At 39.3% G+C, this 27,289-nt stretch overlaps 1 protein-coding gene across 1 annotated transcript; it reads left to right on the forward strand.

The window, feature by feature from the left end:
- The first annotated feature begins 1,904 nt into the window (after positions 1-1,904).
- On the forward strand, positions 1,905-27,262 carry cthrc1.L (collagen triple helix repeat containing 1 L homeolog). Its single transcript, XM_018268194.2, has 4 exons — positions 1,905-2,222; positions 23,916-24,137; positions 25,128-25,344; positions 26,510-27,262. Exons 1-4 carry the CDS (start codon positions 2,097-2,099, stop codon positions 26,650-26,652), a joined length of 708 nt encoding a protein of 235 aa, XP_018123683.1. The 5' UTR covers positions 1,905-2,096; the 3' UTR covers positions 26,653-27,262.
- The last annotated feature ends 27 nt before the right edge of the window (positions 27,263-27,289 follow it).

Genomic DNA, 27,289 nt, shown 5'->3' on the forward strand with positions numbered 1-27,289 from the left:
AGCATCTGTTTCTCTTCATTCTGTCTTCATGCAGCAGTTGGGTGTCAGATGAATGATCCAATATATCTTATCCTTTCCTAGCAGCTCACTCAAATAACTGATTCCAGTACCAACAAAATAACTGCCTTTTGCACAAATTCTGCATGTAGAGAGACCGGATTTCTGGGGATTTTAATAGAGTGAGCTCTAATACAGCTTCTAGGCAAAAGGGGCCCCCCTATAATATATATTGGATCATTCATCTGACACCAAACTCCTGCATGAAGATGGAATGAACAGATGCTGAGAGAGGAGTAGCGAAGATAAACTTGATTATTTCAGAAACTATGAAGAATTTTTAATTGATTGTATTTACAAAGTTTCTTATTTCAGTATGCTGAAGCTAATATTACATTTTCATTTTCGCGATAGTTCCCCCTAAGTGAAAAAAAAAAAATGTTTTTTGTCAGTTTTCTGTCAAGTCCCCATTTAAATGCTTTTGATATGTTTTTGGTTCAGGTTTCCCTTTGTGGTCTATGATTAGTAAGTTTGAGTTTTTTAGAGGGTTTTGCCCAAAAAGACAAACGATTCGATCAATGCGAGATTTTTTTCTTCGAGTTTGCATGTGTCGGCACTCAAACACGCAGAATCTGGTTTTTCCCATTTGAGATTTTTCTTAAATAAGATATCATTCGCGTTGTGAGTTTATTCGAGCATAAAAAACTCTAACACTCGACCCTTTGATAAATTACTCCCTAATGTCATCAAACAGGAACTTTCAGTATGGGATTTTTGGCTTGAATCAGCCTCCATTGTGGCAAGGAACAAGCAGTTTCATGGTACTTTAATAAATACATGCTTGGCACACTATTTCTGAATGTACTTAGCTAACAATAAATTGATGATACACCATGATAGATAGATATTTGATTCTTATTAGATACCAGACTATCTAAGGGGAAACATGGGTTGAATGGGAGTATGAGTATCAGACATAAGAGGGCCACCATATGTTAGGAACATTAAATACTCTTCATGCCAGTTGTTTGTAACTGTGAATACCCTGCACCAACCTTTGTCTGGCCATATTTATAAATTGTAGTACTACACTATTAGGAAATACATGTGCACTTTCTTTTTTGCTTGACTTCATTTTTATGTCTTATCCTGTTTCTGGCCCCAGGGCTTTTCAATAAACAGATATCCTCCATTGATGTATTAGGCAGCCAGTTTGCTGCTTGAAAGCAGATTGCTTAAGAGGGAAATGATGAAAGACAGATTTGGTGGGCTCCTGTCTGTTTGATGACACTACCCAACTCTATAAACTCAGCATCTGGTCTCACTCAATCTGCAGCACAGGCCCTGTGCACCTTATGATGGAAAAATAAAACTGCACCCATTAGAAATACTAAAAGTATTTGAGCTTTCACTCGCAATAAACCAGGTATGTTTTTATCTGGATGTTTGTGGAAGACTCAATGAAAATACATATAGCCATCTCAAACACACACTGCTGTAAATAAACATTTTAAGATAACATGGCATGCAGGCAAGGCATGCAGTGGGGTAGGTGATAATAAATACAATGATATGCTGGGCATGATTTTATTTCATTATAACAACCCCAATCCTAATCACTTTCTAGTCCAGAGATTTAAAGATCTTTACCATTGCCTGTTTGGGTGTTTTCTTATAATTATTCGCTGTATTGTCGCAATATGTAAATAATACCATGCAGAGCTGTCCATCTGACCAGGCACAGGGAATCACAAACACAATCCAGCCCTCTGATCTCCCACTTTACTATTTATCAAACAAGCTTTGTCTCTGGCTCCCTGGAAATTGCCTTTCAGATATTTATTTTACCCTCTCCCTCTCCATTACTAATTGACAATACAGGGTTTGTTGCACATCCAGACTCTCTCCAGCATGTTTGCTGCGGTGAGGAGTTAAGATTCAGGGGCTGGACATTCTTCTATACCCCTGAGGCTGGCCAGCAAGAGCGCAATTCAGCTAAACACTTCCATTCATTTGCCTACTGCTACAGTTCCAGTGCAGGCTGAGCTGGGAGCTTCATTTGGGTTCTTCTGCCATTGTCCCTTCTTCTCAGCATTAAGATGTATTTATTATGGACAAGCCTGGTGCTGTATGCAAGTCTGCTGCTGCCTTCACATTCTCAGCCTGACAACCAGAAGGTAAAGCAGAGAAGCCTGCACAAAAAGGACCTGGACATCATTGAGAGAGTGAGTTCTGCTTTCTTCTTATCTACTTTGTATAGGTATGAAATCTATTATCTGATTAAGGGGTATTTCTGTAATATGGAGCACTGCATAGCAAAGCTGCTAAAAGTGGATTTAAGGAATCTTAGTTAACTTCAAGTAAATAGTACTTGCTAATACTAAAAAAAGTACTTTTACTAATAAAAGTAAATCAGTCATTAATGAAGAATTTTAGGAGACTATGGCAAATTATATTACTGTATTTCAGAGCTTTCTTTTTCAGAAAACAGCTCATATACGTTTATATAGTCATCTTTTGTATCTGAACCTTAGTATATACTAATATTACATGTATCAATAGATAGAAAATGAACCTTGCTACATTTTTGTGCAAAAAGAAGTGTGACAGGTGAGTGCTGAGTAAATGTGTGTGTATATATATGTGTATATGTAACTAACTATGTAACTAACTATATATATATATATATATATATATATATATATATATATATATATATATATATATATATATATATATATATATATATATATAAAACCAAAGGAATGGTGCACTCCGCAGACAAAATTAATACCTGGGTGCCAGCATGGGAAATAAGCAGTGAAAAAGGATTGCGGCACTCACAGGTGTGCCGCAATCCTTTTTCACTATATGTATATATATATATATATATATATATATATATATATATATATATATATATATATATATATATAGTGAGTAAAGTACCCCTTCTTGTAAAATATAAGGATATTATAAGTTACTGAGGAGTTTCATGATCATATAAAAACCATATACAGGTCATGGAACTCCGAGGTAACTTCTAATATCCTCATATTTTACAACTGGGGGTACTTTATTTATTATAATACACAAGTTTCAGTGAGTTGTGACAGAAATGACATCAGAACTCACCGTTTATAACTGATGACATCAGAACTCACCGTTTATAAGGATATAAGCCATGAATATCCTGTAAATTATATCCTTATAAACGGTGAGTAGTGATGTCATCAGTTATAAACGGTGAGTAGTGATGTCATTTCTGTCACATGACTCACTAAAATTTGTGTATTATAATAAATAAAGTACCCCCAGTTGTAAAATATGAGGATATTAGAAGTTACCTCGGAGTTCCATGACCTGTATAAAAGCACTCGGCCTTCGGCCTCGTGTTTTTATATAGTCATGAAACTCCTCGGTAACTAATAATATCCTTATATTTTACAAGAGGGGGTACTTTATTCACTATATATATATATATATATATATATATATATATATATATATATATATATATATATATATATATATATATATATATAGAAAGTCCAACTGTACCCGCACTCTTACTCCATTATTTGATGTTTGGTGCTTGGTCAAAGAAGTATTATATGGAATTCAGACATGGACCAGCACTCCAATAATCTGCAAACAAAATGTGTTTATTGAGTCATCACTCGTGAAAACAACGTTTCGGCCCTCATTGGGGCCTTTATCAAGGAGTATAAATATAGTAGGGATGCACCGAATCCACTATTTTGGATTCGGCCGAACCCCCGAATCCTTTGTGATAGATTCGGGCCGAATACTGAAACAAATCCGAATTTGCTTATGCAAATGGGTGTGAAGGGAAAAACATTTTTTACTTCCTTGTATTGTGAGAAAAAATCATGAGATTACCCTCCCCGCCCCTAATTTGCATATGCAAATTAGGAATCGGATTCGGTTCTGCCGGGCAGAAGGATTCGGCCGATTCCGAATCCTGCTGAAAAAGGCCGAATCCTGGATTCAGTGCATCCCTAATATATTGGACCTGACCCATGCACACTACCCAAATCCTTTCACCCTTAGCCTGACCTGCAAGCAGCTACCATTGGAAACATGAATGTGGTGTTATCAGAGGCACGAGGAAAGATGTTACAGAGAGGTAACAGAAAGGGAGGGTGTACGGTAAAAGGTGAGCGGAAAGGATTGCCTTCAGGTACCAGGTACAATAATGACACCATCAGTTGGGGAGCAACACAAGCATGAAAAATGTTCCTGGGTGTTGCAAAATAAGAGTTGTGATGGGCTATTTGTATCCCCTATGGTGACTGATAGCCTACAGGAGACTCTGTTTGGCAGTTCTCCTTGTTTACATGCAACCAACATTTGCCTCCAAGCTAGGAATTGAAAAATAAGAATCTGCTTTGTGGCCACTGGGAGCACGGCCAAGAGGTTGGTGAGCAACATGTTGCTCACAAGCCACTGGTTGGGGATGACTGTCCTAGGGGATCTATGAGTACTCTTTATTCATCGCTATAAACTATTGCAGAACAGGGAATCACTTATCCACTGGAGGGGGGTGCCAAAATGTTAGATACCACTCAGTGAATTAAATCACTACCTTTTTTCTTTGGGCTGGTGCCCCATGATCATGATTAATTATTTTTCAGGAGGAGCAAAAAAGGAGCTCTAGGAGTGCAGCGGATATTCAATCTGGCACAGTTAATGAATGCTTGCCTTGCAAGTCTAAGGAAGGGATTCCTTAATATACCATTGCGAGAATTTAGCATATTCTTTACCTGTAAATGTTCCCAAGACATGGTTGGACTGGGCAGTTGGTACACCGGCAAAAACCCTGTGGGCCTCAGCCTTCATGGGACCCCTCTAACCCAGATACGCTCCCTGTGGATGCTCCCGTGCATTCCCAAGCAAGATACAAGCACCTGGAAAAAAAAGGTTATGTGCAGGGCAGGCAGGGGAGGGGATGGAATAGGAAGGAGGGTCTTGAGGTTGCAAGGGTGGCTCTTGACATGCAGCCCTAGTGGGCCCGCACACCTAGGGTTGCCACCTTTTAATAAAATTTCCACAGGCTGGTGTTGGGGGCAGGAACAAAGGGGCGGGCCATGATGTAAAAGGGGCAGGTTGTGATGTAGAAAGGGGCGTGTTGTGATGTAAAGGGGCGGAGCCAGAGTATGTGATTGGCCAGAAGGCAGCAAAAAAAGTAAATTTTGAGCGGATTGGGGCCGGGTCAAGGGCTTTTGTTAGGGGTATTACAAATTTACCGGCAGCTGCAGGGTTACCAGATGGGTGGCAACCCTACACACACGCCAGTCCGACGCTGCCCCAGGATCACTGCTAGTTACTGTCTGGCCAGGCCCGGATTTGTGGAAAGGCCACCTAGGCCCGGGCCTAGGGCGGCAGGATTTTAGGGGGCTGCCCAACCACACCCACATTTGTTCAAAAACACTGGCGATGCGCTGGAGATACAATCATTTAATACATTTCCTGTGCGCCAATCCCCATTGCTCCTGTCCCCCTAGAGGGGACAAGGGTGACGACCGGTAGTGGGCCTAGGGGCGCCCACTATGTAAATCCAGCCCTGTGTCTGGCAGCATAGTGAAGTCATCATTGTGCTGCTCCCATTCAGGGCTGTGGAAGTAAAGCTCCTCCCACGGTTAGAGAGAGGAAGCAGGAAGTGACAACATTCAACTGTGAATATTTATTTGAGACATGAAAGGGGCATTTACTGAACCTAGACTGGAGCACTACTATGGTCGCCACCTTTTCTGGAAAAAAATACCGGCCTTCCTATATTCTTGCCATTTTTTCCTATTAATAACATTGGCATCAAACATCATTTTTACCGACCAGGCTGGTAAAATACTGGCCAGGTGGCAACCCTAAGCACTAGACTGAACCTAGACTAAACCTAGAAAAAATTTAGATTATTACATGGCAGCATATGAACCAGTGCATTCTGCATCAGAATTAACAACCAGCCTTCTAAATCAGCTCCTGTGGCCAATGTTTTGGCTAGGGATGCACTGAATCCACTGTTTTGGGATTCATCCGAATCCTGAATCCTTAATGAAAGATTCAGCCAAATCCTGAACTGATTTGCATATTTAAAATAATTTACTTCCTTACTTTCCCGACGGCTAAAATTGAAATCGCCGGTGGGATGGCACTCGGATTGATTCGTTTTCTAAAGTCGCCTCAAGTTTCCTCGTCAGGCAACTTCGGAAAACGAAGCGATCTGAGTGCCATCCCGCCAGCGATTTAGATTCTAGCCGGCGGGAAGGTTTGTCGGGGAGATTAGTCTCCCGAAGAAGAGGAGAGTAGTCGCCAGCGACTATATCTCCCCGAATCTTCCCGTGAGTCTCTGCCCTTAAATTATAGGGCTGTAATTCAATATATAAAATACAGCATTTCTAGCCATATTATTTTTTTCGCCATTAGTTCGCCTTTAAAGCATGTAAAAAACTATTGCTTAAACATTGGTAATTAAGCAGCATGAATCAACTCAGTTACCGGAATGAGTCATTTTTCTTCTGCCAATCACAGGACTGTAACGCAATACCACAAATAAATGTTTATAGGAAATGCCTGGCAGAGGTACATTCATTAAGACAAATTTGGGGTACTTGCTCATTTGTGACTCAGTGACACTGTAACTGAATAATATCCTAACAAAAGATGAGAAAGAATAACAGAATAACATTATAATGAGTCACATGGGAGTTTCCTGACCATATAAAGGCACCGAGCTATAGGTTGCCTTATACATGTTAAAGAAATCGGGGGGGGACTTATAGTATGCTTTTAAAAAAACACATTTAAAGGAGAACTAACACAGTCGTCAACTCTTTTGCGCTTCTTCTTCTTCTTCTGCTGCTGTTGCTTCTCTGCTCCTATGAGCACCTCCACAGAGATAGCGTGAGCTTTCAAGCTCATTGTACATAGGCATAGGCATTGCGAGGACGTCTGTAGGAGTCAGGAGAGTAGAAACTGGATGGCAGAGAAAAGGCGATCGCCTTGAACAATGAGCTTGAAAGCTCACTAGGGGATGCACCGAATCCACTATTTTGGATTCGGCCAAACCCCCGAATCCATAGCGAAAGATTTGGGCGAATACCGTACCAAATCAGAATTTGCATATGCAAATTAGGGATTGGAAGGGGGAAACATTTTTTAGTTCCTTGTTTTGTGACAAAAAGTCACAAGATTTCCCTCCCCACCCCTAATTTGCATATGCAAATTAGAATTCAGATTTGGTTCGGCCGGGCAGAAGGATTCAGCCGAATCCTGCTGAAAAAGGCCGAATCCCGAACCGAATCCTGGATTCGGTGCATCCTTAAAACTCACGCTTTCTCAATGGAGGCGCTCATAGGAGCAGAGAAGCAACAGCAGCAGAAGAAGAAGCGCAAAAGAGTTGAAGACTTTGCTGTGGAGAGAGTTGCACCAGTGGATGGGACGGATGGTGCTTCTTCTCTGCACTTTCACCAGCCTGGATCCCCAGAGCTGGAGCACTCAGTGTGCAGCATCCCGGCTTCATGTGAGGTTGCATCAAAATGGGGCAGTGTCGCACAGCGGCTCCAATGCTCCATTACCTCTGTCCCTGGTCAGTCACCTGCATAAAAGTGCTGGGCTCTAGAACTGATCATATCGCTAACCAAAAATTGTTTTTAAATTTTTTTTTTGATGTTACTGGTCCTTTAACTAAAGAAGTAGGCTAGAAATGTACGTTTTGTGCTTCTGTACCAGCCCAAGGCAACCACAGCCGTAGCAGTAAAGATCTGTGTCTCCAAAGATGCCCCAGTAGCTCCTCATCTTCTTTTCTGCTGATTCACTGCACATGCTCTGTGCTGCTGTCACTTAAACCAGTGCAACTAGCATCAGAATTTAATAATCAGCCCTGTAGCATCAGTTTATATTACAGACAAACCTCATTTTCTGCTGGATAATTAGTGACGACCCCTAAGCTTAGCTTCTCAACAGCTGCTCAGAGCCCACTGAGCATGTGAGTGTCGCAGACACTTTCCAAGATGGTGACCCCCTGTGACAAGTTTGAAGTCCCAAATCATTGCTGCAATTTTAGTTCTCCTTTAAGACTGCAAGCACAGTTGTAGGCATGAAAAAATCCACGCAGTCAGTTTCTTGTAAAACCCCAATTCATTAAAGGTACTTGTGTCAACATTCGCTCAGAGCATTTACATATAGCTGCGCTTGGCACCGCTCCCTTCATCCTGCCTTGTGTTCCAAACTGAGCGCTGCTGTGTCTACTGATGCAGAGGGAAATTGGTGCTACCTCCAGCTCCATACTAGACAGTAGCTCCATACCCAGTATGGCAATCTGTGGGTTCTGGCAAATACCAGAGGGGCTGCTGTACGATGCCATAGAAAATCAGTGTGCTTGGAATACCAGGGCCTATTTTGACTCCCAGTCCAGACAGAATGCTAGGAGTTAGCATTAGTGATTTTAAACAGCCTAGGAGCCAGTAAGGTTAGATATAGGGCTGAAACCATTTAGGGGCACATTTACAAAGCTCGAGTGAAGGATTCGAATGAAAAAAACTTCGAATTTCGAAGTGTTTTTTTGGCTACTTCGACCATCGAATGGGCTAGTTCGACCTTCGACTACGACTACGAATCGAAGGATTCGAACTAAAAATCGTTCGACTATTCGATAATCGAAGTACTGTCTCTTTAAGAAAAACTTCGACCCCCTAGTTCGGCAGCTAAAAGCTACCGAACTCAATGTTAGCCTATGGGGAAGGTCCCCATAGGCTTTCCTGCATTTTTTTGATCGAAGGATATTCCTTCGATCGTTGGATTAAAATCCTTCGAATCGTTCGATTCGAAGGATTTAATCGTTCGATCGAACGAATAATCCTTCGATCGTTCGATCACAGGATTTGCGCTAAATCGTTCGACTTCGATATTCGAAGTCGAACGATTTTAGTTCCTGGTCGAATATCGAGGGTTAATTAACCCTCGATATTCGACCCTTAGTAAATCTGCCCCTTAATCTTTTTTAAACTGTTTGGATATTGCTAAAACTATAGTGGGATGACTGTAAAGACCATATTTATTTATTTTTATAATTGTGTTACAAACTAAGGGGCACCCAAATTTGGGCCAATTTGTTTTGATGCCCAAGGTGATACACTTGGCCGGCGTCCTGCCTGCCACCCCACCAATGCTGCTGCTTGCTTGCAGCACCCCCTTCCGCTTGCTATCCCCCCCCCCCCCACCAAAGATCCCCCTGACTCTTGCTCTTAAGTCTGTGGATTTATTCTACCCTTTAGTGGTACCCTATACACATTCCTCTGTGCCTTCACCCTAATTCTACCTCCCCACATTTTATTCTTCCTAGTTGTATACACCAGTATTCTGTTCTAAGGTTTATTTTACTTGCATTTAATTAGGGTTTGTTGCATTCTTATACTTTTTGATGTTCATTTATAATATACAGGTATGGGACCCGTTATCCAGAATGCTTGGGACCTGGAGTTTTCCAAATGATAGATCTTTCCGTAATTTTGATCTTCATACCATAAGTCTACTAGAATATCATGCAAATATGAAATAAACCCAATAGGCTGGTTTTGCTTCCAATAAGGATTAATTGTATCTTAGTTTGGATCAAGTACAAGGTACTGTCTTATTATTACAGAGAAAAAGGAGATCATTTTTAAAAACTTGGAATATTTGGATAAAATGAAGTCTATTGGATACACACTTTCTGTATTTCCAAGCTTTCTGGATAATGGGTTTCCGGATAATGGATCCCATACCTGTATTAAGAATAGCAGGCTGAACTGACAAAAACTCACTTTAGTTAAAAATATATTAAGCAGGCATTTTAATACACTTCAAAAGACTTATTTATTATGATTTGCAACGACGTTTGGATTGGTGGTTGATGCATGCTGCATAGCTGCCCAGAAACAATTATAGTCTGCAGCATACCCTTGTACTTATTATTAATCAGTCATGCATAATGTGGAGTTCTTAGGTGACTGGTATAAAACGGATGTGGTTACAAGACTATTAATATTTAGCAAATATACAATGAATGATATATAATACCATGTGAGCTTATTATAAATCAGAGATGATTAGCTGGCAGCACTCAAACTGTGGTTGCACTAAAAATCCCAGCATCCCAGCAAGGGCTGTTCAGGGAATGCAGAGAACTCTTTTTTTTTAATTGTAATAATATTTAGTCTATAAAAGAGTTTTAAAATATATACATTTCTGGGCACATAAATATAGGCCCTGTAACATACAATCAGACATTTTAGATGTGTAGAGAGTTAAAAGGAACAAGGTCCCATTTCATTTCTCCAGACATTTGTTAGTAAATTATATCTTTTAAACATTCCAGTCCTGTGATTACAGTATATACAGAGGAACTGCAACGTGTCTATTGTAACGCCTGCCAAAATATATCCGGATACTGCACTCATTAGCACTTTTTCACACGGGCACATCTAAACTGTAAGAACTCATACATTAAATTGCAAATATATACTGAGTTTTAGAAGTGGATTTGAATCTTGTTTTTTATTTCTGTTGTACAGCACTGCAGAATATGATTTAATAAATGGCAGTTATTGGGATCTTTTATCTGGAAACCCGGTATCCAGAAAGCTCTAAATTATGGGAAGGTCAACTCCTATAGACTCCATTTTTTTATCAAATAATTCAAACATTTTTAGAAAATATTTCCTTTTTCTTTGTAATAATAAAGCAGTGCCTTGTACTTAACAACTAAAATATAATTAATCTTTATTGGAAGCAATACAATCCTACCGGGTTTATTTAATGTCCACATTTTTTTTTAGTAGACTTTAAAGTCTGTTGATCCAAATTACAGAAAGACCCCCTATCTGGAAAACGACAGATCCCGAGCATTCTGGATAACAGGCAACATACCTGTAATAATAATTTTGAAGTAGAACTGAGATTGGTTAGACTTACTAGAGGCGCACGCCTGATCTGCTAGACCATTCCCAGCTAGGACACGCAGGACCATGCCATACACGGGCCAGAACGGTACAATCTCAAGATCAGGGGTTACCAAACTTTTTCCACCCGTGAGCAACATTCAGATGTAAAAAGAGTTGGGGAGCAAAACAAGCATGAAAAATGTTCCTGGTTAGAGGGTTGTGATTGACTATTGGTAGCCTTTATGTGAACTGGCAGCCTACAGGAGCCTCTGTTTGGTAGGACCCCTGGTTTTTATGCAATTAAAACTTGCCTCCAAGCCTGGAATTCAAAAATAAGCACCTGCTCTGAGGCCACTGGGAGCAACATCCAAGCGGTTGGGGAGCAACATGTTGCTCACGAGCTACAGGTTGAGGATCACTGGTTTAGATGGTTACACATAGCATGGGTGCCTTTCTATTATAACAATTGTTTGTGCAAAAAACTTACCGAAAAACTGTAATACCAAAATTTGCCAAGTTTTAATCAAGTTGGTCTTTTAGAGGTTTTCGCTAATAATTTTTTTAGAACTTAAATTTTTCGAGGTTTTCTGATTTTTAGCACATCATTCATCATTTTTTAAAAAAAATTATATCTGGATGTTTTACTAAAATACTTGGCATTCGCAGTTTTAGAGAAATAGAGTTTATTCGTGATTTCAAGAACATCTAAAAACTACTAAAATGAGACTTTTGATAAATAGGCCTCCCTGGCTTTATGCACGTCTCTGCCTGGCCTATATGGACATCCCTGTAGAAACAGAGGCACCTTTCTGGGTACTTTTCATATTTCCGTTGCCCTGAGTTCCTACCTGGTTTCTCAGATTGGGCCAGAGAGAAGTGCGTTTCTGACCAATGTCCCTTTTGAGATGGCCAAGGTTAATCATTTTATAATATACTGTATGTTTCATCTTGTTCACCACAGCACTGACATGCTTTCATGCATTACTGTAATTGAGGGAAAGTGCTCTGCCTATGGGCAATGTCCATATCTGACACAGAGGGCAGATTTGCAAAGGGAAATGCAATTACCCAAATACAACATTTTCCCCAGAATTTCAGCACTGTAATGTTCAGAGCGAGTTGCACCTGATGCAACTTCATCTTATGCATCACAATTGCACTCGGGCTTCAATGAGTTTGTAATCGATTCAGACGTCAGTTGGCATAATTTCCAGCACTGGTGTGAGAGTAATGCATGCAACCAAAATTTTTGTTGTTGCAATTGCCCTGCGCTTATATATGCAGGCTACTGTAGGAACCCTGGAACTAACGCCTGCATTGGAGGTGGCAGTGGCTCCAGGGCTCCCAAAGTGGCCCTACTTAGCCACATCACACGACCCTGTACAAATGGCTATTCAACATCTAATAACAAGTGCTGTGCGAGTCTATGGAATCTGCCACTTGTTATTGTTTGACTGGGCTCCCTGTACATTCCAAGGCACTGATTGAGGGCCAGAGTGATGACATTTTTGCTAATTATGCTTCAACATAAGCTGCATTTCTTCATCAGATGATTGGCTTCTGCCAATCATCTTAAGTGGCCTCTTTTGTCAAGGTACCTTTAAATTTTATTATCTCTTACTCCATAGCACAAACATATTCCGCAGCCCTTTACAGTGATTATTCCCTGCCCCAGTGGAGCTTACAATCTAAGGTCCCCATCACATTCACACACACTATGGTCAGTTTTATCATTTAACCTGCCTCCTTTTCATAATGGGCTGTGTATAAGAACATCATTTATATATATGTGTGTGTATATATATATATATATATATATATATATATATATATATATATATATATATATATATATATATATATATATATATATATATATATATATATATATAAAATATGCATATGTCTATTTAGGTAAAAGAAGGGATTCATTTATTTTTTTATCCCTGGGAAAAGTATTCAGTAGTAGCTGTAAATGTTGGAATCCTTAAACATCAAGTTCAAACATCTCTTAAATAATTTTTTTTAAATGATCATTCTGAAACCAGAAGACTGTGTACACATTACATTGTACATACATGTGCATACATATATACACATACATGGTATATCTATATATGTGGCACAGGTCATTTGAAGGGGTTGAACTTGTTGGACTTTTGTATTTCTTTCAGCACAAATTAATTAGGTAACTATGTACTGCAATGCACAACAAACAATAACAATTACAGGTATGGGACCTGTTATCCAGAATGCACAGGATCTGATGTTTACCGGATAACAGAGCTTTTCTTAATTTGGATCTTGGACCTACAAGTCTACTAGAAAGTCATGTAAACATGAAATAAACCCATTAGGTTTGTTTTGCTCCAATAAGGATTAATTATATCTTAGTTGGGATCAAGTACAACATACTGTTTTATTATTACAGGGAAAAAAGGAAATAATTTTTAAAAATTTAGATTATTTGGATAAAATGGAGACAACCTTTCTACGTGGGTCTACGTGGGGTGGGAGGTAGGGTTTTTTTTTTGGTAAACAGTTGAATTCTCCTTTAAGGAATTCTGTCATGATTTTTATGGTTCACTTTTTGCATTGCAAATAATTCTCTCTGCCATTTAAAGTTTTATTCTTGAACCAAAAAATGTAAAAAGCAAGAGAAAGCTGGGGTAATCCTGCTTTGGTGCTATTCTCATGTCTACCACTAAGTGGGGCTGATAATTGTTAGGTGAGCATTACATGGACCACCAAGAAAAGAGCCAGATAGAAATAAATTGTGCAGACTACAAAACAATACAAGATCCAATTTATGTTCCAACACATTGGGTTTGTAGATCTTCACCTTCTTTTCCTTTTGTAGAACTTTTTAGGCTGTCCTGCTAATATGTTCTGGGCTGGCAGTGGTAAATGAAACCCCACCAAGTAACATTCCCCACCCTGTTTTTAGGTCTGAACTGTTTTAATAGGAGCACGTAGTAGGTTGTGTTAAATAACCCTCATCTGCAGTGTTGAATGTTACTTGTTCACTGGGGGTTATGAACACTATTACTGTACATGTATAAACAATGTTGTAATACATTAGAATAATATACTGCAGATTTGATGTCATTCTGGTGTGCCCTGGGGGCCTGGCCTTGTGCAGTTGGAAAGTAGCATTCCTATTGTTAACACAGCTGCTGCCTTAATTTTCAAATGGAAACAGACAATTGCAATAGCCCAACCCAAAGCCCTGGACAGTAGTAAAGGGACCATGGCAGCTGTTAACAGCTTTAAAAAATGTGTTTGTTGGACAATCTACAGATACAATATATTGCAACTTAACATGTCTCAGCGGTTTTAGTATAAAAGGATTAACAACTTTAGACTAAAACCACTGCTGGAGCAAAATACAGGGATCCCTTGAGCCTGATTTTCATGCACCTAATTTGCAAAAAGTAGGCACAAAGAAAGTTTGATTCTAATGCTTTCTGTAAGCATTTTAACACATTTAGCACATTGGCACACATTTTTGTGCCTTGTGCTCCACTGGCCATAAGTAAAATTTTACTTGAATCTGGGATGTGGCTGGGGCAACTTGGCATCATCTTAAATAAGGAATTACTATTAGTGTTACATTTATTTATACTGCGCCAGCATATTCCACAACGCTGTACAATAAATGGGTACATACATTAAGGGGGTTATTTACTAAACTTGATTTTTTTTTTCTGTTCATGGTTTTTTGGGGAAAAAAAAAGAGGGGAAAAAACTTATATTTTTCGAGATTTGTTATACCTCGAAGCGGCAAATGTCCGAATTCGAAAATCCGCCATCTTAAACCTGTCAAGGTCTTGTATAATCAATGGCAGATGTCCCTTTTACAATCTGAAGATATTGTGATGTGCTCTGGATTTCATCTGATAATCTGAGAAATTCGGGGGTTTTGTGCAATAACCTGAAAAAATCAAGCGATTTGGGTGTCAAATTCGTATTCGATTTCTTTTTCGTTTTGGGTCAAATTTGGAAGTCAGTATCCATAGAAATCTTTCCATTTTCATATGGTGGAAAGCTAAAGGGTGTTTTATGTGTCATGAAGCTTAGATATGGTTTTAAAGTATCTTATTAGGGGGATTTAATTCCATTTGGGTATGGTAGCTGTAAGAATTTAGGTAAGGTATAGGTCAAGCTACACTTGTTAGAACTTTTAAGATCAGTTCAAAAGGCAAAAATAAGTTGCACTTTTGATTCAGTCTCTGCAATACTTCTGACACTCCTTTCACATACTTATAGGGGCACATTCATTAACTTCGAGTGAAGGAATAGAAAAAAAAACCCTTTGAATTTCAAAGTGTTTTTTTGGCTACTTCGACTATCGAATGGGCTACTTCGACCTTCGAATCGAAGGATTCAAACTAAAAATCGTTCGACTAATCGACCATTCGATAGTCGAAGTACTGTCTCTTTAAGAAAAAACTTCGACCCCCTAGTTCGCCACCTAAAAGCTACCGAACCCAATGTTAGCCTATGGGGAAGGTCCCCATAGGCTTGGCTAAGGAGCAAATTCATCAACGTTCGAATATCGAGGGTTAATTAACCCTGGATATTCGACTGGGAATGAAGATCCTTCGACTTCGAATATCGAAGTCGAAGGATTTTGCGCATATACTTCGATCGAACGATTTGAAGGATTTTAATCCAACGATCGAAGGATTATCCTTCGACCAAAAAAAATTTATCCAAGCCTATGGGGACCATAGGCTAACATTGGGTTCGGTAGCTTTTAGGTGGCGAACTAGGGGGTCGAAGTTTTTTCTTAAAGAGACAGTACTTCGACTATCGAACGGTCGAATAGTTGAACTATTTTTAGTTCGAATCCTTTGATTCAAAAGTCGTAGTCGAAGGTCGAAGTAGCCCATTAGATGGTCGAAGTAGCCATTGATGAATTTGCCCCTTAATGTTAAGATTAAAATTCACTCCCTCCATTGGTGTACAGTGTACTCACCTTCATGTGGGTTGGGGCATCCCTTGATAGACCTCTTCTGTATCAATCTGCTACACAGTGTTGTTTGCAGTGGATCACTTGAGATTCCTCTCTGATAGCCTCCTAAGCTTCTCTAGTTGTCCTTCTATCTCTAGCAGCCTTGGTGGTCACAGTACTACTTGGCCACATCAAACCATAGTCCCTGGAAAGGTGTTTGGCAGCCACCAGCAACAAACATCTTAGTACTAATGAGCAACAGCAAGTTGAGTGTTGTCTCAGAAGAAGGGTAATTCCAGGGGCTCTGCTTTTACACAATTTAAGACTGGTGGACTGAGCCATTTTATCTGATGAAGAAATGTGGCATCTGGGTTAAATATTAGCTCACAAGTCCTACAATCACTGCAAATAATTTAGGTGACAGGACAAGTTGTTATATTTATTATGCTGGACAAAAACTTCATTAACCAATGAAAGGCATCAGATCAGCCATGTTTAAAGAGGTAACTAAAGGAATATCAGGAAGACAACCAAAAACATCCTTTTAATGGTGTCTTTTAAAAGTTGGTTTCGGTCTCAAGAGATTTTTCGCATATATAAAAAACGATGGCAGAGGAGCATCAGATTTTGGGATCAATGCCTTCGTCAGGAGACACTATATTTAATGGCTAGGGATAAATAGTTAGGGCCTCCATATGGCATTTACCTTGGCATGGGTATAATATCTTAACAACTTTATAATCATAAACTTAACACAAACACACAAATCAGCTACTTTTACAGGGTACCACAAACTCTAAGGGGCAAATTTACTAACCTCCAAAAATTCGCCAGCGATGGCTTCACTCACATCGCAACACTTCGCCAGGCGTAGATTCGCCAGGACAACGAAATTCACTAAAATCCGAAGTTGCGTCCAGCCGAACGCTGGTGAAGTTGCACTAACGTTATTGTGGCAAGCAAAGCAAAGTTGCGCTAGCTTGCCTCATTTGCATACGGCGGGAAGTTAAAGTTGAATGGACGTATATGTTGCAGCAAATACATTACACTACACAAGCCCGGGAAACTTTAATAAAATAAAATAGAGTTGTTATATTGCCCTACACATGAGCTCACTGTATAGTTTATGTGCCATATGTTAGGAAATGTAGGGGGGAAGCCGGATACCCCAAAAAAAATTTACGATCTTTTGCAGCCTATCACCCTGAAAAAGGAAATGACGTTAGCAGTTTTTGGGACTTTGAATAATTTTCAACTATTTTTTGAGGAACTCCTATCTACTCTATTGCACTTCACCTGGTCTGAGGTGGCAAAGGCAAGTCTGGAGCAAGAGGTAGCGTTCAGTAAAATCCGCATCCTAGTGAATTTGCGTAGTTACGTCCATTCGCCAGAGCGCAAATTTGCCTGGCTTTAGGGAGCGAAGTACCGCTAGAGTCTATCTCCTTCGCTAGTGAAGTTACGCCAGTGGCCTTTAGTAAATCGGCGAAATTCCAAAATGACGTCATGCTGGCGAATTTTCGCCAGCGTTAGTCACTTCGCCCTTTAGTAAATTTGCCCCTAAGAGCGTGAGATTTTATCTAACACGGATAGTCTTGGCTGAAAGTTTGACAGTTACTCTTCAACCTTTACAATGTCTTGTTGATACTTTTCAGATTAAATGATATTATTAATGGCATTATAGCATCACTGAATGTACTATTAGGTTATGAATAAGAATTCCCATCACCACACCACTACCATATCTGGATGTACTCATGTCTGGCATCACTGATGTAATAGGAATGTGTTCTAGGGGAGACCTGAGCATGCCTTAGGTAAAGAGCTGTATTTCACTCATTTCATTATATGTGTATATTTTTATATGTCCATGCCTTTTCGCTGGGACGAGGATTGGCTGAATACACACAGCTAGAATTGGATTAGTGTGTGAGTGCAGGAATGACTGCCAATCATAACACAGCTGCACATTCAAATCAAACATCGAAACCACAGAGAATAGGACTGATGACATCCTCTGTCTGTTCTAAAATACACTGGGCATGGAAAATACCAAAGCATTTACATATAAATTCAAGTATTTCTATATTTGGTATTCTATGTGGTATCAGTTTTCTTTATGCACTGAAAATAGAAAAGAAAGGAATCAGGTTCCAGGTTGGCGCTAAAGCCAACAAAACCATGTCTGGATGGACCCATGTGGCATTTCCAGCATTAAAGGAACACAATTAGTTTTATGTCCATAGAATATTTACCAAGGTGATATTTAGCAAATCAGTTTAACGAATAGTGATTTTTATACCATTTTTGAGATGCTCATAAATTGTCCTGGTGCATGACAATTTGGTCCAAGCAACTCTTGATGTCTAAGGTGGCCATAGACGCACAGAAAAGATCATACAAAATGAATTTTCATATGATATTTGGTGTGTGTATGGTGGGAAAAGAGCCGACCGATATCAGCAGAAGACTTGGACATCGGTTGGCTCGTCGATTGGGGGGAAATTTGGATCGGGTGCAGTGGCGTAACTACCAGGGGAGCAGAGGGTGCAATTGAGCCAGGGCCCGCGACCCCTCAGGGCCCCCCGGCAGCTCGCGGCGCCACTGGATTCATGCAGAAAAAAAGAGTATGGAGGGGGGCCCGGCTGCTAGTCCCGCCAGGGCCCTCCCCCCTCCAGTTACGTTACTGATCGGGTGCCTTTGAAGGCACTGGAACATCGGCCACTGTTAGTGCTGAATCGTCAGATAAAGGTAGGATTCCATTGTTTCTACCTGTATATCTGATGATCAGCTCTACACGTGTGTATTGAAACAAACAATCTTTCTTGGAATGATCTTCTCCAAGAAAGATCGTAATTGTTACGTCTATGCCCACCTTAACAGTAACTGAAGTACAATATTTATTTTTACTCCACATTTACGCTGCCCTGTACAGTCACTGTCAATGCTTTTAATTAATGGTTATTGGTTTGTGTTGGGAAAATCATGGCACAGCACCATGGCAGGAATCCCACCAGCCTCCAGAAGGCCTCCAGCATGGACCTCATCTTCTTAGTGGTAAGCTGCCAGCGGAGAAGGGATAGCAAATGGGAGTTCATCGTGCAAAGTTTGTGTTAGGGACATCAGCTCTCTAGGTATGTCTCTGAACAAAGAAACAACTGTATATTGCTGCAAATATAAATCTACTTTTCATTAATGCATGCAGTCAGTGAAAAGCTTTTCTAGAAGTACAGTCTTTCATTCTTTAGCAGTCTCTTTTAGCAGTCATCTTTACTCCCCTTTCTGGCTCATAGGCTGCTTTTTTCATTATTTTGTATTTCAGTTTCATATTTTCCACATCATGGCCTACAATTCCTCAAGCCAAGGTATTTTGTGCAGTCTTCCAGGGTAAAGTCAGTAATATCAATACATCTAGGAATCCGTCCTTAGAAACAACAAGGCCAGGCTTTATAGGATCTTCAGTATTTATACTGGCACTGAACTGGCCTGTGGGGATTAAAGCCAAGCCAGAGAAACTATGGCAAAGCTGACTGGACTATGCTTTTTTACAAGGTTTTAATTCATAGGATGCTGTACAGTGAATTTGTTTCATATGTATTGGGACATTTTAAAGGGATTCTGTCATTATTTTTATTTCTAAATTATACTGCAAATAATTCACCATATAAAATGTTATTCCTGAACCAACAAGTGTTTTTTAGTTGTAATATTGGTGTGTAGGCAGCCTCTAAGATAGTTTTTCCTCGGCATGTGCTTTCCAGCACTTTATGATGGAACTGCTTTCAGTTAAGCTTTAAGCAATGGAGAAACATTGGTGTAACTGAAGGTGTCGCATAGGGATTCAGATTTTTACTATTGATTGCTGTTATCTTATGTATCAGGGAGCTGTTATCTTGTGTCAGGCAGGGGCGATCCAGGCCATTTTGCCGCCCGAGGCTGGCCTTTGTTCTGCCACCCCCCTCCCCACGGCACTCATCTTTTCAGTGCCGGAGGGGGTCCATATCGCTAGTGCAGAGAGTGCAGTTTTGTTCTCTGCACTAGAAAAGCCAAATTTCCTGGTTGAAAAAATGGCAACCAGGGGGGCACTTGCCTCATTGGCTGAGTGGCCCTGTGGAGCTGTTATCTGGTTACCTTCCCATTATTCTGCTGCTGGGGGGGGGGGGGAAGAGAGCTCCAGCACACGTAAAATGCTCAAGGGATTACGCCCGTGTTTAATGTCAATCCAACAGTAACAATGTTTCGGGGGCGTACCCCTTCGTCAGGTGCTCAAAAACACCCACCACCTTCCTTAAATCCGTTAATTGCAGGTATCCACCCCTCCAATTATGTAAATTTACAATAAGTTATACAGTTAGAACATCAGTCCATGAAAACGCAAAAAAATCCATGAGATACGAGACTTGAATGCTGTTAGGAATAAATTTACACATTAGGGTCCAAAGTATAATACAGGCATTTATAGTTCAACAAGAGCCCCAAAAACACTAAGGGGCACATTTACTAAACTCGAGTGGAGGAATAGAATAAAAAATACTTCGAATTTCAAAGTTTTTTTTGGCTACTTCGACTACGACTTCGAATCGAACGATTCAAATTAAAAATCATTCAACCATTCCATAGTCGAAGTACTGTCTCTTTAAAAAAAAACTTTGACTACCTACTTCGCCACCTACCGAGCCCAATTGTTAGCCTATGGGGACCTTCCCCATAAGCTTTCTAAGCTTTTCTTGATCGAAGGAAAATCCTTCGATCGATGGATTAAAATCCTTCGAATAGTTCGATTAGAAGGATTTAATTGTTCTTCCCTTCGATCTAAGCATTTGCGGTAAATCCTTCGACTTCGATATTCAAAGGATTTTACTTCGAGGGTCAAATATCGAAGGTTAATTAACCCTCGATATTCGACCAATAGTAAATGTGCCCCTAAATTGCAACAAGACCTTATTTATCAAAAAAAGAGTAATTTTAGCCATACCTTCCCCTGCTACTAGATGCTATTCTAAACAATCAGGAGAATCTATAAAGGAATAAGGAAACAAATTAGAAACATAGATATTGGAAAATGTTACAAGCAGCTAGTCAGACTAAATTCCTCATTTAACCCTCTTGGTGTCTGTGTTTGCAACAACCAGATCCAGTAACTTTCACGCTGTGTTAATTTTAATTTTAGGTTATAATCAGCAGTCATTACCTTCTCCAATACCTGCCACCACAATTGGGAAGTTCTATGGCCTTCATCAAAAAAATGTTTGTACAAAAGTGTTTTTTTGTTTATTCTTTTTCTTGTCAGTTTCTTTGTTTATTTCTTTTGGGGGTGGTTTGTAATTTCTAATGGCCGCTTTATGTTCATTTAAGTGTATTTTAACAGGTCTACTCGTTTGCCCAATATAAGCCAGGCCACACGGGCATTTTAAACAATAAATTAAGCCCTTTGGATCACAGGTATGGAAGCCCTTTGTAAAATGCTTTGTGCCTTTTTGTGGGTGAACCACATAATCACCTTTGGTAATGACTATACAATGGCCGCAGTTGAGGCAAGGAAAAGTGCCAACCCTGCTACTACTTTTTTATTATTCACACATGACCCATTTTTCTTTTTAACCAAATCTCCAACGTTCCTTCCCCTTTTGTATGAAAAAACCGGCGGTAAAGTAACGAGATTTCCATGCTTAATATCAGATTTTAAACCCTTCCAATGCTTAAGAATTGTTCTTCTTATGAATTTAGCACTGGTATCATAAATTGAAACAAAAGGGATCCGTTTCTGTTTGAGTGTGACATTCTTTTTTGTAAGTAGATTGGCTCGTGGAATTTTCCCCACCTCCTCACGAATTTTTAAGAGTGCATTTTTATCGTAAACCTTTACTGCGAATTTATCAACCATTTTTTTCTGATTCATAAGCATATAGGGTATAGAAGTTATTCTTCTAACCCTCATTAGTTGGTTTTTCTTGGCTCATTTTCTTGATGTGGACATTCATTGTTCTGATACAGGTTTCAGTACATCAGTCTTTATGAAACCAACAGACCATAATAATCTTTTAAGCCCCACAAGCTTTCATGCCCCCTGTCTGTTCAGTGGTCACAATACGGTGAGAAAATTTGCAGTCACAATATTGTCAAAAATAACTCCAACTACCTCATATAGCCTAAGGCTAAAGGTACACCGAAAAAATCAGTGTACATAAGTTGCTTGGAGCCCCCTATTTTTCCGCTTATAAAAACAAAATCCATTAAGTTTGTTCTTTCTCTCACAGAACTCCTTTTTAGTGTGACACAAATTTGCTCACCAGTTATCCCTCATGGTTATCCTCCCTTCTGAAGAGCAAGTACTTTACCTGTGCCTGTGGGTGCTCAGCTTTAGTAGCAGGGTGCAAAGTTCAAAAAAACATGGTGGTTCACACCTATTTTTTGCAAAATGGCCCCTTATAGCTTATAAACACTTAGGATGTTATTTATCAAGATCAAATTGTTTTTTTTCCTTAAAATTTATCGAATTTCTCGACTCGAATTTCCAGGTAAAAAAAAACTGGGATTATTTGAGATGGATGTATGTTGTATGTATTATGCCCTGAAGCTAAATATAGCTTGAATCTGAAAACACTCCAGCTAAAACCTGTTACGGCCATGTAGAAGTTAATGGCAGACGTCCCTTGAACCATTTGAAGATGTTTGTAGCCGTCATGATGTTCAGGTTTTTTTCAGTGGTCTTCGATCGAAAGCTTGATAAATTAGAGCGATTGAGTTTTTTTTTTAGACAAAAAATCAATCAATTCTTGTATTCAAGTTTTTCACCCCGACTGTTTAAATTTGAGTTTTTTAATAATTAAGAAAACATTTGAGTTGTGAGTTTATTTGAGACATAAAAAACCCTCACACACCTTACAAACTCGACCTTTTATAAATAACTTCCTTATTGTCGCTGAGGGGTTCCAAGTGACAAATGGTGAATTATTACCACTCTTTAAATACTACAGGGTCAGTGTCTGTCTTAGCACTTCTATCAGTCTATCCCAGGGAAACAATTCTCTGCCAAGTCGATTTATTGCCATTCTCTCAATGTAGAACTAACATATCAAGTACACATTTATTTAGCAGAGATAGATATATTTTACATTACATAACAAAAAGCAAATTTGGTTTAGGGAGCTAACAGCTCTTTTAGACATTCCCAAGAGGTGGAAATAGTTTTCTAGCTGAATCACTAGCTAATGGTGTTCAACTAAATTGCACTGCGTGACTGTGACAATTAAAAATTGTAGGGTAATTAATAAGTCCTATTTCAGTTATTGGTGCCAATCAACAGATCACACTTAGGATCTGATTGCCGTAAATGGAGTCAGGAAGTAGTTTTATGGTTTTCCCAATAGATACACACTTGAGGACAAAATTGTTTTCCCTCTAGCTATTGTCTTTCTTTTTCATACTTCCTATTTTAAACAGTTGTGTAATTGGCAATAAACTAAACATAATAGACTGGTGTCTCTTTTCCCCTATCTTTATTACATTTCAATGCCTTTCATCCTTTATTTGGCCCAATTATGCCATTCTGTGTTTTGCTATTAGCAAATACACAAACTTGACAAAAGAGGAATAACTACCCCCAACTTGCACAAAGTCAGCCCGTATAATACGGTGCATGAGTGTTTATTATTTCCACATTAGAATTACTTTGATTTAGCCTGATGGCCTGTTCATATTTCAATCAATGGAACAGTTTAGATCTGTAATTCTCAAACCCTGCAGCAGTTGTGCTTCTGTGTTCAGAAACATTTGCTGTTGGTAGAGAGGAGAAATCATGGCAAGTTTTATAGTTTTATTCTGCATGAATTTATCTCTCCAACGACTTTTTAATTACTTATGAAAATAGATTTGTATATTTGTAATTTTATTTTTCCTGAGAAACATAATATAAAGGAAAGACATGGATGTAATGAATATTTCTAGTTTTACATATGATGGGATAATATTGTGCACCATTTTTTATTAATTTTTATGTTCTTCATGTGATTTCCTTGCAGTATAATGGGATGTGTGTTCAAGGAGCTATGGGCCCTCATGGTCGAGATGGAACTCCTGGTGTGAATGGGATACCTGGGACTCCAGGAATTCCTGGCCGTGATGGAGTAAAAGGAGAAAAAGGGGAATGCATGAGGGAGACCCTAGAAGAGTCCTGGACTCCAAATTTCAAGCAGTGTGCCTGGAGTGCGTTGAACTATGGCATAGACCTCGGGAAAATAGCGGTAGGTAACTCTGCTATAGCCATGTGCGTTCTGGGGCTTACTAAGAGTTTGGTTTTGGTAATTGGATTTAATTTTTTAGCATGTTAAAGCATATTTTATTATACCAATTGATTTCTTCTAATCACATCATCCTAGTTCAGTCTCACCTACAAAAAATCCCTCAATTCTCTTATATGGCACAGCACCCTGAATATCAACTCGCACAAGGACACTGAGTAGATAGGAAAACAAAAGTGGATGATTATAGTGTCCCTTTACATTTATTCCCCCCTGCCTGTAAAACAATTATGAGTAATTAAGTTGCAGGCCCACTTATGTATGGCAGCTAGAATTCCATCATTACAAGGCTAAATCAAATAATTAAAGGCAATATGGATTTGAATACTCTCCTGCAGAACAGTTAATTACAGTGTTAAAGGTCAAGTAAAGCAATAGTCACTAGATTAGAGAAGTGGTTCCCAAAATGTGGGTCTGGCCTCCCTTGGGGGGCTTGGAGCACTGGAAAGGGGAGCTCAGACTTAAGGCCATTTAGGTTGAGATTTGGGAAAAAAGCCTTTTTCGACATCTGAAAGCCCACCTTGAATTATTATGGATGAACTATGGATGAATAAACTGATGTTTTTCTATATGTGTACTCTTGCTGTGAGCTATAGGGAACCCTGACCAAAGGACAAACCTTTATGGGTGAACTTGATCTGAAAAAAGTCACATGAACTGAGAAAGAAAAGATGGCTACCTTATAGGCTATATATGGGCCCCTTCAGGCTCTGTTACATTTCCACACCCAGACAGCCAGCATTTAGTATAGTGTTCCATTTGCCATGTCGAGTAACAAAATGTTTGCTATCAGGGCAAATTGTCTCCTGCAGTTGTCTGAACCACTGCTCAGTAGTTAGGACTTGTTCACTTGCTTGCATATATATATATAAGATACATTCAACTGCTGTCTGCCATTAACAAAAAATAATATCATGCCTTTCTTTGCCCAAGGAATGTACATTTACAAAAATGCGATCCCACAGTGCACTGCGGGTGGTGTTTAGTGGATCCCTGCGGCTCAAGTGTAAGACGGCCTGCTGCCAACGGTGGTACTTCACTTTTAATGGAGCGGAATGCTCTGGGCCTCTTCCCATCGAGGCCATTATTTACTTAGACCAAGGAAGTGCAGAATTTAATTCCACAATTAACATTCATAGAACATCAACCGGTACGTATTGAACGAACCAAATGAACCTATTGCCAGATCTTCTCAGGTCATTTGACCATTACTAAGACAGAAAGGCTCTCTGCATTTCATTAATATGTGCCTATTTCTCTTTAATCCAACGCATACATACGCCCTTGTTTCTCTTTAATCCAACTCATACATACTGTATGCCCTTTTCACTTTCTTTTAATTTTTTCTGTTTCCTTTTTTTCTTCTTCTTCCTCTTTGTTTTGCACTACTTTTATTCTATTCTCTACTGGCTCCCAAAGCTTTGGGGCTGACTCCCCCTATGAGGGCTGAAAGCCATTGACGAGGGCCAGCCTAAACACCATTTAGGGTGAGATTTGGGGTCAATGCTTATTTCACAGGTTGAAGGCCAGTTATTTTTATTTAGGTTAAATAATTATTTGGTGACCTAATTATCCTTGCAGCTATAGCAGATTAATTGATAAACCCTATAAGGGTGCTTAATCACATTCTGATGCATATAATGAATGTCCTAAGAGGAATGAAAATATTAGGATATTATTGCAGTATAAATGTTATTATCTCTTGAAGGTGAAATAGGAAATTTGGGCACAAAATAAAAACTTTTCAATGTATTTTCATTTAATACATTGTACATTGGCCCAAACTCTACTTTCTATCCACATACCTGGATGGTATTGTTTGGACTGAAGAGCAGGATAGTCCTAAGTGGTTGAGGTGCCTTGGATAAGTTGAGCAGTGTATGGCCCCCATACTGATGGAAGAGTCAATACACATCACATGAGGCTACAAGTTCAAATACCAGTACCAGTTCCTTTTTTATGACTATTGCATATTTCTCGCATACATTGTACTTTTACAACATTTCTAAGTACTCTAACCAATTACTACTGTGAGCATGGTTTTTAGAGATATATTTGTTCAAACTATATATCTCCACTTCTCCAGTTCACTGATCCCATACCTGACAATACAGATTATGAGAAGATTAAAATTAAAGATGAAAATAAAATTAAGCTCATCACTAAAGTCTAGTGACAAGTGCATACCAATTGGCCCAGATGATCTGTCTCATATGACATCTTGTTGGTGAATTATATTAAGGAGTTGGCTCTAATACAAAGCAGAGTGGAACTGGGATATGCTGCTGAATACCATTTTCTATTTTTCTTTCTAGTGGAGGGTCTGTGTGAAGGAATCAGCGCTGGACTGGTGGATGTTGCTGTCTGGGTGGGGACCTGCTCAGACTATCCTAGAGGAGATGCTTCTACTGGGTGGAACTCTGTGTCACGGATCATCATAGAGGAGTTGCCAAAATAAACCTTTATGCCCCCCAGCCTACCGCAAACAACAAACTGAATATATGGGTTCAGCAAAAAAATATACATTTTCAGATAAACTGAAAATATTGAACAGTTTTATAGGTACTGTATCAACAAACAAGTGGTGCTTTTTAGGAGTGTATTAGTGCAAAAGTATACCCCGTTCATTATATTGTTTATCTATCATGTATTTTCAATTACTTAGGCAGATGTGTTCTCCATAGACCTCAGCAACACATAAACGAATGCTCAAAATACACTGCACTCATCTACAGAGAATGCCTCAGCTGCAAGGCATTTGTTTGTGTATGTAGCAAGCTGTTCCCTTTTACTGTATCTTAAAATTCAGGGGGAATAGAGGATACAACTTTTTTTTTTTTTTATAAAAGTATATTCTGCATTTTATATTAAAACCCCATGTATGAGGAGTACAGTAGGCCAGGTTATACAGCTGAGAGCTGGCTTTGTTTCGGTTGCTGGACAATTAAAACTGAGAAACTTGGCTCCTACAGTTATTAGCAAATCATAAGAAAACACCTGTACTGTGTCAGTAATCACTGTGATCACTTTGTTACTGTTTCCTTTTTTTATTAAATAAAAGAAAGACATTTGGTATTTTCTCTTTTTTGGGTGGG

The sequence above is a fragment of the Xenopus laevis genome, chromosome 6L (assembly GCF_017654675.1).
Source record: "Xenopus laevis strain J_2021 chromosome 6L, Xenopus_laevis_v10.1, whole genome shotgun sequence".
In the NCBI taxonomy this organism is placed as follows: Eukaryota; Metazoa; Chordata; class Amphibia; order Anura; family Pipidae; genus Xenopus; species Xenopus laevis.